This window comes from Leptosomus discolor, chromosome 5 (assembly GCF_034619465.1).
Source record: "Leptosomus discolor isolate bLepDis1 chromosome 5, bLepDis1.hap2, whole genome shotgun sequence".
Lineage (NCBI taxonomy): Eukaryota > Metazoa > Chordata > Aves > Leptosomiformes > Leptosomidae > Leptosomus > Leptosomus discolor.
The window spans coordinates 6223921-6236322 of record NC_141395.1 but is presented as its reverse complement, the minus strand read 5'-3'; the positions used below and the strand labels follow the sequence as shown (position 1 = coordinate 6236322).

The 12402-nt window shown below is 38.2% G+C and overlaps 1 protein-coding gene across 1 annotated transcript in view; it reads right to left on the bottom strand.

The window, feature by feature from the left end:
* The window catches only part of LRP1B (LDL receptor related protein 1B), a 578117-nt gene that overhangs the window by 36278 nt on the left and 529437 nt on the right, over window positions 1–12402 (bottom strand). The window contains exons 84-85 of the mRNA XM_086465459.1: window positions 12047–12172; window positions 2575–2739 (exon numbers count right to left, since the gene is read on the bottom strand). Of these exons, the coding sequence (XP_086321585.1) occupies window positions 2575–2739; window positions 12047–12172 (291 nt within the window). The remainder of the gene's footprint in view (window positions 1–2574; window positions 2740–12046; window positions 12173–12402) is intronic.

Sequence of the window (12402 nt, the reverse complement as noted above, 5' to 3'; positions counted from 1 at the left end):
AAAACACTTGAGGAATTAAGCTTTTACGACTTAATTACAGTTTTCAATGCTTTTGGTGCGTCCATTTTAGCCTTCCTCTCTAAAATACATACCGTCCTTAGTATATCATGGATTAGATTAAACTAGGATAAGAGGACATCTCACTGACATGCTAGTTTGTTTCAGTAACACACAATTTATGGCCTGATATAGATAAGAAATACAGTCTGATAAGAAACAGAGATTTCTTCCTAATAGAATATTTACAGGGTCCAGGGGTTAGGCATGCAAGGAAGATGAGATGCGGATCAATTTGAAAATTTTATCTGGAATGCTAGATGGAGTCCCTTTGATTTAGAAAGATAGACAGGGTTTTTTTCCACATCTCCAGCACATGAAAGTTATGGCACGGGCTTCAAGGCATGGCTATCCTCATGGATTGGAAATGGCAGACAGGAAATCTGGTTAACTTGAAACATGATTAATACAAATTTGATTGAACTGGAAAAGTGGACACAGCACAGCAGAAGTATATTCTTATTAGCAGGTATGCCCAGTAAGAGACATCAGAACCAGCTCTATGCTGATCTTGGCTCATAAAGGCTTGACACACTTTGGCCATGTGTGGTACAGTCAACGTTAGTTGCAGTTAAAGGTTCAGGTTCCCAAAAATCAGGCAATTGAACAGTGTGATGTGGACTGTGGTGACATCCACGCTGGCTCTCCCGATGCATTTTTTGGTGTAGGCACATTATCCTGTTTGAGACCAAGCAGAAATAAGGTGAATGCCTGCTCTCCAGGCCCTCCGTAGGAGCTGAGGTCACGCAGCAGAAGTACATTGTAGAATCTGCTCATATATCTCCTTTACTCACTAGCGACTAAACCTACCACACTAATCATTTCAGCAAGTCTGAGAGATTTCAGAAGCTGAATATATAGCAGAGGGAAAAAAACCCAACCCAGGCGATAGCATAGCTGTGTGAGCACAGCAAGTGTTTGCTGCCTGGTAAGGAAAACACGAGCTGCTGGAGGTGAGTGAGCCCTATGGCTATTGCCAAATTAAAACCCTGGGGTCTCTGCAGGATACAGAGCCGAGCTGAGCTGCTAATGTTATGAAGACTTTTAACGCCACAAAAGAATCCATTAAATGCCAGACGTGTAAAGATGTGGGAGTAAACACTCTCTCTTCAAATGACAAGTTCTGCACATCATTTAAATAACCCATGACTTACTTTCAATCACTTGCATGTCCTCACTAAACATATATTGATCTCACTACATTGATAAAAATCTCTTCTTATCATTTGTGCCACTAGTTCCACCAGCTGTTAGAAGCAGTTTCAAGTATAATTAATCAACTTCAAGTAGAAGTAATTCTCATTTTCTAATATTTAGTCATCATTAGCGATGTTAACTATGAACAACATTATTAACCCCCAAGTACTCAGAACCGAAAAATCCTGTTTGGCACACAACAGATTGCTAGATTTGCATTCACTTGGAGTTTTGCCACCCCATCTCAGTAAATAAGAAGAGGCTCCAGAGAAGCCAGCATAGTAAGTGAAGCTAAATTACTAAACTGTGTAAGTTAAAGTTAATTAGCAAGGAGTGCTGAGGGAAACATTGAGATCTAAGCCCCCTCTCTCACAGTAGCTAAGGTAACTAATTCTGCATTACAGGGAGCTTTCTGTGCTAACCAGTCACAAACTCCTGCCTTAAAGTCAGGTGCTTGTACTTTTCTTTCAGAGATCAGGGTGTTGGTCACTTCATCACATAGAAGAAAATGATTGACACCATCTTCAGCAGCTGATAATCCTCTGAGAAGAAGAGACCAGACACCAAATTCTTCTCCAGCTGTTGTACTTTCAATCAAATATTTAAATATTTCTTGGAGCAGAAAACAGAATTCAACTTCTCCTTTCTCACAGAATTACTAACTTTTAGAGTACTTCTTATCACACTTTCCCTCTCTAGCTCAAACACTAACTGCATTATAAAAGCTATACAACAGCTTACATGTTAGGGACAAAGATCAACTGTCAAACATCCACTTTTTGACAGTTAGGATAATCTCCCTGAAGATAAGAGATGTAATTTCAAGTTCCTTGAGGAAAACAGAGGATCTGAGTTCTGATCAACCAAATCTTCCTGTGAATTAGATGAGTAAAATGCCTATTTTGTGAGTTCCAGTAAGACAAAGCTAAGAGATTGAGGTCACACAACTCCATAACTGAAGGAAAACTCTCAGTGTATGCAGTGTATGAATTGAGATAAAGAGAGATCAAGATGTGTGGGGTTGTTCCTGTCATTTGACTGGAACTTACACTCTACAGTTCCACTTCTACACCTCAACACGTGCAGCTGAGCACTTATGTGCTCCCTTTTCTGGGACGCAGCTTAACTCTGCCAAACCACTAAGACACGTGAATGAAAAGCACTACTGATTATAAAGTATATGCATGGTATATACCGCTATTTTGCACATCGTTTAAGTACAGACAAAGCAAATAAGCTACAAAGAGAAAAAGGAACCAATTCAAACACTCAAATTAAGGCAGGTATAACAGTAAGATATAGCTGCGCAGACATATTTACCGAGGAGAGAGGCTCCACAGGTTCCTCCGTTCTGGCAGTAATTGTAGCAATGGTTAGTTTCACACCTTTCACCAGAGTAACTTGGCCAGCAGTGACATCGGGGATCCCCCTTCTCATTTATAACGCACTTTCCTCCATTTTCACAGGTTAATTTACAGGAATCATCTGCAGCAAGACAACACACAGAGAGTTGTTTCCAACAACGCCATTTCATCTAACTGGCAAACCAGAAACTTGCATCATAAATAGAGCTACGAATGGGGGGCTGGGGTGGGAAATCACATTTCAAAATGGAGAAAATAAACTGCCCCTTCTGTTTCCACAGTGCTAGAAAAAAATATAAACTTAGGAGACCTGAAGCACTGGAAAGGCTGTCAAGAGCTGCGGTGTCGGTGGCTAGCCTGTACCACAGGGCTGGGAGCTTGTGCCCTACCAAGTTGGGGGCCTGTGCGTGGCAGTTATGCTTCATCCAAATAATGCCCCAGGAAAGCTGACCTCCTCAGGAGGTACGTTAGTAATAACAGCATGAATTCTTGTTCGAAACTATCGTTCCTAGTTAGTTTAAGAAATGACAAGATGACTGTTGGTTTCACCTTGGGGATCTCGGAAAACTTCCCAGTCATTTTCTAGTGACCTCAGCCTTTTCCTATTTGATTTTTTTGGATGTTTCTTCCACTCTATTAACTAACGCCTGTGGGAGTGTAGCTCGCTGAAAACAGGCATGGAATGCTAGAGGGCCTGCACAAGGGAAACTCTGTTGAACAGTTTGTCTAAACTAACATACTAGGCCTCAAGGACGCTTCGACCTTGAGGGTCAGAATAGAAGAATTAGAAGCTAACATCCGTATGAGGCGGAACACATTAGTATTAATACTAAAGTGATAGGTAGAAGCAGATGACTGATGTATGTATAGCACAATTGGAGTTTATGAAAATTGCAAGTCATGATGACTTTGGAAAATTATGCTATATAAGAAAGTGCATCTGCACAATAAAATGAGTTTCCTGATATAACTCATATTGAGTCTTTTGTGGATTCTCCAAACTCCCGTCTCCGCAAACGCCCTTCTTAACTAAACCCTACCCAAAATATTTAAAAGGAAATTATTCACCCTTTAAATCCTCCTCAAAAATTGATATTTGCATACTAGTTACTCCTAAACCATATTTTCTGATTATTCTTTTTTCTTGTCTGCTCAGTCTGTAAAATCACTGAGAAGAGACACTGCCTGCTGCTCTGCATTCACCGAGTGCTCACGGCAGCAGTGCCACCATCTTAGCGGTGAGGTGTGAGGTGACACAAATTCTGGTTAGGCCAGATTGAATCTCTCTATAAAGCTGTTTGCAATTAGAGCTGTGCTTGGCTTGGAAACACTTGAAAAATAAATCTCTATTCATTTCAGTGAATAAGATATAAAATCATTCAATGACACCAACAAGAAATTAATTATAAACTAGCACTCATACAATGCTCAAACATCCAAATAATTGTAATCCTAAAAAAATAGACAAGCGCCTTTCCAGCCCAAAACACGCTTTCAGCAATACGACTTTTCATTTCTCACGTAGCAACACAAATCCTGTGAAGCCAGACTGCTTCGTAACTAATCCAGCATTTGAGCCTACATGGCTTTTAACAAGAGGGACACCACAAACACTGAGAATTCTTCAGTAATATATCCACCAGCTGCAGATGTTTTGTTGAATTTGTCTGTTTTAGTCAAACAACTAACGAAAAAGCGTCAAGGTTCCCATTTATCCTATACGTGTTGAGGTCTAACACTGGTTGACACAGCCACACCTTTTTTTTTTGACGTTTAAAGAAACGCATTTTGTTGTAAGTGAAGAATTTAGGAATGTCAGATATCCCCTAGCTGAATAGTTCTCTCCAGCACAGACTCTGCAGAGATCAGTCATACAACATGCTCATGCAGCAGCCTTTTCTTTGGATGCCCCCAGGTCTCTCTTTCCTGCCTGGGCCTCTCCTCGGCAGGGGCTGGCTGCCTCCGCTCACGGCCGGCGCTGAGATGGTGCAGACATGTAACCTGGGATCAGACCTATTGAAACAGAACTTCTAGGAATGGATCATTGTTCAGGTAGTTGCATCTCTCTCAAATTAAGCTGAAACTAGACAACAAATCTAAAAGCGTATGTGGGGGACTGACTGGCACATCATTATTTCAGGCGTTTTACAATAAAAATACGAAATACTTTATGCACTTAATTTTTTTGGTATCTGCCCTGAATATATACATCTGCTGTAACAAAGCTACTTTGTATTTGGGAGTTTGAGGATGCCTCAGTGTTTTATTTATTTGGGTGGTTCATTAAATCCTTTGATGTTCCATGAACCATTCTTCAGTTACTCATTATTGAAGTTGTTTAAGTGGATAATGTAGCATATCTTATTGTGAAAAGGTCTATTTTTGTTTTGCTTATCTTATCTGTTTTACTTATCATTAGTCATGAGTTTATAGAGCAGAACTTGCTAAAAACAGAGTGAATAACACTGAAATACAGACAAGTGCTCATTTTTACGAACCTTTCTGACAGTACATTAAAACATACTACATTTCTCTTCTAGAGTATCAAAAGGCATATTTAGAACAATAAAACTTGAAAATTAACCTAACCATGCCAAGAAATACATGCCTTTGTATTTTCAGGAAAATATACTGAGCCAAAAATTGCTCACAGTAATGATTTTCTACTCCACTTAGCTTTCAAAGATTGGGGCACTCATGTCTTACACTTTTAAAATGCACTATATGTTATGAATTTATGCAATGGTCAACTGAGGAGATTCTTGAAAAAAAACCCAAAATTTGTAACATTTTGTACCATTACAGGATTATTAATATACATTACTGATTTTGTTCTCTGTAAAACATTCTAAATTCAAGAGTTTCAATACAAATCTAATACAAAACAGAGAAAAGTTACTACAACAATTTTGTACTTTAAATAAGCTAAGAAATAGGATTGAAAGATGTAATAGATAAGCCAGTTTTAAAATACCATGTTAGACCTTTAACAATATGGGGTTTTAATGCTGCTGCTTTGTTGTCTGAAGGTAAATACAAGAATCAAATTATTCTTGTTCATTCACATCAGCTGAGTACAAAAGTGGATCAGATGCCTTTGTGTGGGAGACCGAAGCAGAACAGTCCAATAGGAGAAGACAGGAAGAAAAAGAATACAGGAGAGAAACACGGAAGAATTGATATCAAAAGCTGAATACTCTTAATTTGAACTACTTAATAAAGACCTCTGAAAGAAGAGCTGGAAACAGGTCTAGTAAGTAACCACCATTGGAACAAATTTTGAAAAGAAAAAAGGAGAAAAAATGGAAAAAAAATCTGGAGTCAATTCCATACTGCTCTAAGCTTGCTGGAAGTCAGACTCAAAGACCTCTCAGCTGCCCTTTTCGCTTCTGAAATGACAGAAATAAATCATTTCCCTTGTTACCCTATTCCTAGTCTAGCTACTGGATTTCTCTAACATGAAAGGAAGGAAAGGGTTACAGGTCATGTAATTTTCTGTATTCTCTTCCAGCCTGGTTATTTAGTCTTCTGCTGCCTCTATTTGCCTACTTCAATCTTAATATGTCTTTAATAAAGAATCAAATAACTTTGATTTGAAGTTTTTCTTATGTTTTTCTTCCTGATATGACTGTTTGACACAAATATTTACGGACTTATGGCTTATTTGCTTCATCTTTGACTCTTTCCTTTAACCGAAAGTAAAAGGAAAATCTTGCTGGAAGAAACACTAATAAAGAAGCAAACCAAAGCTTTATGAACTCTACTGGTATCTTTTCCCCGCACTCGTTCAGTTTTTGATATCCATCCCTCTCCCCAAGTCATAATCACACACACATCTTTTATTGACATTTCTGTAACAAACCTGTCTTTCTTGAGAAAAACGCAACTTTCTTTTTGCTATTTTTTCCCTTTGAACCATGCACTGACTTCTGGACTAGGCAGTTAAACGGAGAGATGACACTATAAAGCACAAGGTTCACGCACTACTTTCTTTGGGACAAGAATAGTTTCCCTCCCCACGGTGGAAAATACTCATCTTATGGGGCAGAAGGGTATTTGTTCTTGCCTGCCCTTCAGACAAGGGTGCAGCTCATCCTTCACTGAGCTGAACACACCTATTAAAGACAGAGTGCAGAGTTCTAATTTTATGGTATAAATCTTCTTGTCCCTCCAGGTAGGGGTCTTACTATCAGCCAGTTTTCCATATGCCGAAATTTATCAGAACAAGTTGTAATGCCCAAATTTCATCTGAGTGCTCTAAGACAGACCCTCCTCTTTGTTTTCCCTTCACATTTTTTTTTTTCTTTTAAAAAACTGTTTGCTTTGCTATTTTAAACGGAAAAGAAGGGCTAAGAAAACAGTGTACAGTGAGAAAAAACTAACCAACACCTGCTGTAATGTAACCCATTTTCTTCTGTTCTGGGAAATACCAGTCCCAACAGTAACTCCTCCGTAAATATAGAAGATACTGCTGTAAACAAAAGGCTATTTTCAAACCAGAAACAGATTTCTGTGTGACCCCTGTTCCATTTGATAACTAAAAAGAGTCAAAGAAGGACATAACCCAAGAAGATCGCATGGATTGAACTGCCATCGCTTTTGCTAGTACAGTTCCCAGAGGCAGACTTTGTGGGTGAAAAAGAAGGTATATAGGGATTAACCTCTACATCCCCAGACAAAGCACTTGGTCTGCCTGCAATCTTTGTGTACAGTGGGCAAGTCCCCACAGAAATGTGCTGAAGGAAAAACCACAATAAATTAAATGTTTCATCTCTGTTCAGAAGCAACATCAGATCTGAGTCTTGGTAATTTTTCTCATGCTTTTCATCCAGGCAAGAGAGCACAAATATTCCCTTATTAAAATGAAAGCGATAAATGTGCAGCTCCAGAATACAGAACTCATGGAAGTGTTCATTACTCTTGCTCATTCAGCTGTGGTAGACACTGCCTTCCTCCAGCGCAAGTCTCTGTATTTTCATTCTCTTGGTACATGTTTAGCTTCATTGTGCTACAGACAATTAGATACAATAAACCTAATGGATGCAAATCCAGTGGTCTCTTTTAGGAAAATGAAGTGGTACTCTACCCATTTGAAAACGAAGGGGTAGCTTCTAAACTGAAAAAGTCAGGCCTGCTATAGCAAATAAATAAATAAACCACAAAAGAACTGTGCTCTGTCAATCATAATCATCTAGGGAGAAATGAGACAGAAGCTTATCTAAGAACACACAGGAACTCACTTTCATTTTGTTATATAAAAACATTCTGAATGATACAACACACATACGTTGTAATAACTCCAGCTTGAAAAAGCCAAATCAAACCCAAAGGCTGTTTCTCATCAGTTGTGTGAGATTCTGGTGGAACAGCTGTCTGAAGCAATCTGGATTCAGTCTTACAGAAAGCCACTGAGGATTCAATATTTAGAATTCCTCACATAGGACTTACAAATAAAAATCGACTCGATGGATCTAGCCAGTAACAATATTCTGCAGAATGTCAAGACTTAGCTCAATTTTCTTTTGTTAAAAAAAACCCCAGACCAACAACCCAATGAACAAGAATCTGAGTCAGTTTTTGGGATACAAGAAATATAGCAAGAGTAAGATTACCTCCCAGTCACCAACCTTAAGGCAGACAGACTAAAAAAGGAATTGTACAAAGTGCACAAAGCATCTTTATGCTAGTCATGCTGAAAACTACCAAAATGAGGAATAGCATAATAATGTTGCAAATGATCATTACTTGTTGGAAGGCATTTCTGAGAAGGATAGACACATATGCATTGTCAAAACAGAATCTTCAAACACAGACTCTCCTGGGGGCACTATTGAAGATGGATGGGAACTGGAGATGGCTGTCCATTTTGACTCTGTCAAGTCATGGAAATCTACTCCTAGCTTCCTTACTACATTTTAAAAGACCCAAACCACTTAAAGACACTAAAAAGTATTATGAATGTTCAATATTATCATCAATCTTAGAGAGTCCAATGGAGGGCTAAGATGATGAGGGGACTGGAGCATCTGTCCTATGAGGAAAGGCTGAGAGACCTGGGGCTTTTCAGCCTGGAGAAGAGGAGACTGAGGGGACCTTATCAACACTTATAAATATCTAAAGGGTGGGTGCCAAGAGGATGGGCCCAGGCTCTTCTCAGTGGTGCCCAGTGACAGGACAAGGGGCAACGGGCACAAACTGGAGCACGGGAAGTTCCGCTTGAACAGGAGGAAAAACTTCTTTACTCTGAGGGTGGTAGAGCACTGGAACAGGCTGCCCAGGGAGGCTGTGGAGTCTCCTTCCCTGGAGAGATTCAAGGCCCGCCTGGATGCAGCCCTGTGTGACCTGCTGTAGGTGAATGTGCTTCAGCAGGGGACTGGACTAGATGATCTCCAGAGGTCACTTCCAACCCCTATGATTCTGTGATATACTACTGTTTACTCCTGTAACTTGAATTATATATTATTCAAAAAGTACAGTTTAGTCACACTGTTACTTGATATCCACAATTACTATTAATTTCTGAAACTGAAAGGCTTCTCACAGGACTCCAAATAGCTACGGTGCAAGTACAAAACAACCAGTACAATTCACTTCAATTGCTACATGAATGATGTCCACTAAAAGAGACCTAAAAACTTGAGTTTCAGCTCTGTAAATTAGTGGTAATGTGTTTTCAAACACATAAAATATAATGTACGCAAATCATCTACTATACAACTATTGCATTGTGATCAAACCAGTAACAAAACCAAATGAATATATCAGTTAACAAGTGTTTCACAGATACTGCCGTCTCAAATGAAAATCTTCTAGATTTCATTCTTTTAGGGACAAACCAGAAGACTACCAAAATCAACAGAAATATTTCAACTGACTTTGAATTAGGATTTTATTGTAGACCAACAAAAAAATATGACTATATAACCTCCCTTTGTGTTACTGTCAGGTCACTCGTCTACAATACACAGGTTTTGACAGCCACGTAAAGCAGGAACTGCTGGTTTGGGTTACTGACATCCATAATGTGACAAAACTGCTCTGAGACAACAAAGAGAACACAATGCCAGAATTAAACAAGCTGAATGTATGCAGTTTGAAATATTTCATATACATTTTCCAGCTCTCCATCAGAAAAGGAAAGGACAACTACGCCTCCTATTTTTTTTATTCCATACAGTATAACTTCCCAATGGAAAGGAACCTGTTTTAGAACTTGGCTTGTCTTTTGTTTGCAGGCTATTAGTGACCTATTAATGGCAAGTATGCTGTCAGCCAGCCATTAATTATAAACCTGTATTCATTCAAGACGCTGATCTTGAGGTCAACTCTGATCTTTCCAGGAATCTCTGCTGATCCTTGGAAGACTAAGTGGAGCATCAGCCCGAGACAAACATTTAACATCCACTTCATACTTTTTTTAAAAAGTCAAAATATTGCAAAAACATACACTTGTTAGTGTGCTATCATACTGAGGCTTGTTTCAATTAATAATTTATAATCTGTGAGGCTACGGAACCTGCAATCTACTATTACAAAAATAACACACAAGAAAAAAAATGTACAAAAAAACCCTATGCTAGACATTACATGAAATACAATTGTAATCATAAAACTGTGAAACACTTATTCAGCAGCCCTTTCAAAATGGCATAACAGATATTGCAGTTGTAGGAAGATACTGAAAATTATCAATATATTAAAAATGCTTCTCTAGGCATTTTCTGTCTATCCATAAAAATTTACAACCAGCAGTGAAATAATTTAAAAGCTTCTTCAGATCTTTCTCTCATAAAAACACACCTTCCTGAAAACTCTACCATGGCATAATCCTCTGCTCCATTAGCAAAACCGCAGCATGCTGAAACTACAGGTTCAAATTACTACCAGTGAAAACCAATATTCTTTTATTTGTCCTTTCTTCAACACCTAAGGAGTAGCTATGGGTCATTTGAAATAATTTTCAGGTGGTATCAGCAGAAAATCTTGACAAGTATCCATCTCAGACGAACAAAGAGCTGACACCTGGAGGGGCAGGGAGGGTGGATGCTCTCTGAAGATAAAGCTTGTTCAGACTGATTGGTCTCGAGTGTTAGAAACCTTGTACAGTACATGAATATTTTCCATTATATCTACTTCAGTGACATCGGTTCTCCCTGAACAGCGGAAATTGTTGTAAACCAGCCGTAAACTACGTTGTAGTTATGTAACTATTCCATAAATACACAGATAGGTATTGAGCCAAGGGTGTACAGTCACAACAGCGTTGATTTACTGTATTTTTGCCACATGGTGTAGCACATACAGAAGTTGGTACTGTAAATGTATTGCATACAAGGTACTCCTATATAAGCAAAACTAATTAATGGGTTTGTTATCTCAGACAAGCTTTCTAATACTGTTTTACTCTCTAAATTATTCTTAAAATTCTTGATGCAGAAAGAGAAATGCTTCTAGACAGGATAGCTTTATTAATACCACATCATAAACTACTAAAACACAGGTATGTTAATTCAATATTTAAAGAGTAGGCAGTATAAATAGGTAAGATTTTCTCCACAGAATGATGACATGTCTGGTAAATTAATGTAATTGCTAAATTGAACTTTTTCAGTACGGAGGATCTCACCAACATATGTACCAACTACACTTCTGAGCCTGGAATTAAACGTATAGAAAAACAACCTAACACATCCTGACTTTTCATACACATAAGAAATCCTATTGTATGATTTCTAGAACCTTTTAAAATTCAAGCCGGCTAAGAACTTATTCTAGCAGTCTGACCACCCCGAGGTTTGGCCTCAATTACAGCGGGAAAGTTTTAGAGTACTTAATAATCTTCTATGAAGAAAAGTTTTCTTCCCCTAAAATATAGCAAGAACTTAGTAGCTCTTTTACCATGAAGTCTGGTTTCCTGTGTCTTGATATTAGTCATTACAGAAGGTACTGAAAGATATAATTTTAGATAAAACTATTTCATTTGGTTTTGCCCGTTACTTTGAAGCCATTATTTGCTATGTTGCTCTTACTGCCTTTTGACTATCGCTGCATTCTAAGCAGAGGTGTTTCTTGACTGTCTTTGTTGTTGTATTTTTTTTTTTTTTCTCCTGAATGGCTAATGTTTAATTTGGAACCCAAAACACTTTAGAGCTTTTCAGACTTCTTTTGGTCAATATATATACACATTCCCTTTTAAATATCGTCTTGTATCAGTTCAGCTGAAAGATCATTTTTCATTTTGATTAATATAAACAGTTTTTTTGAATCAGGGAATTTGCTTTTTCATATTTCATTTCCATTTCAGATAAGTAATACGTATATTGAACACCACCACAAAACTCATGACTTGCAGACAGCCTAGTCTTTTGCAATGACAAGAACTGACCAGTTGTTTATTTTCTGGCTCTCACACAGTTTCCAATACCTACCTAAGAGGCTCTGATCGATGCATGTTCCATTCAGCAAAGATTTTCCTTCTGGACAAGCACATGTTGCACCAGAAGGGTTGAGTAAACAAATGAATTCGCATATCAGGTCCAAGCATGGATTAGGTACTGTTTAAAAAGACAAAATATCAAAAATATTGATATAATTTTTTTTTTTTTGAATTACACTGTGTTCTAGAACTAGGAAAAAATAACTAATTAGATATAAAAATTCTGATACACTCCGAGTTTCCAGGATATCAACAGTCTGAAGTCAGTGAACACATGCACTCAAATTGCAGTGCAAGACTCACACCAGGATAGAATTTATTCCAGTAACAAAAAAGGCATTGGTAATA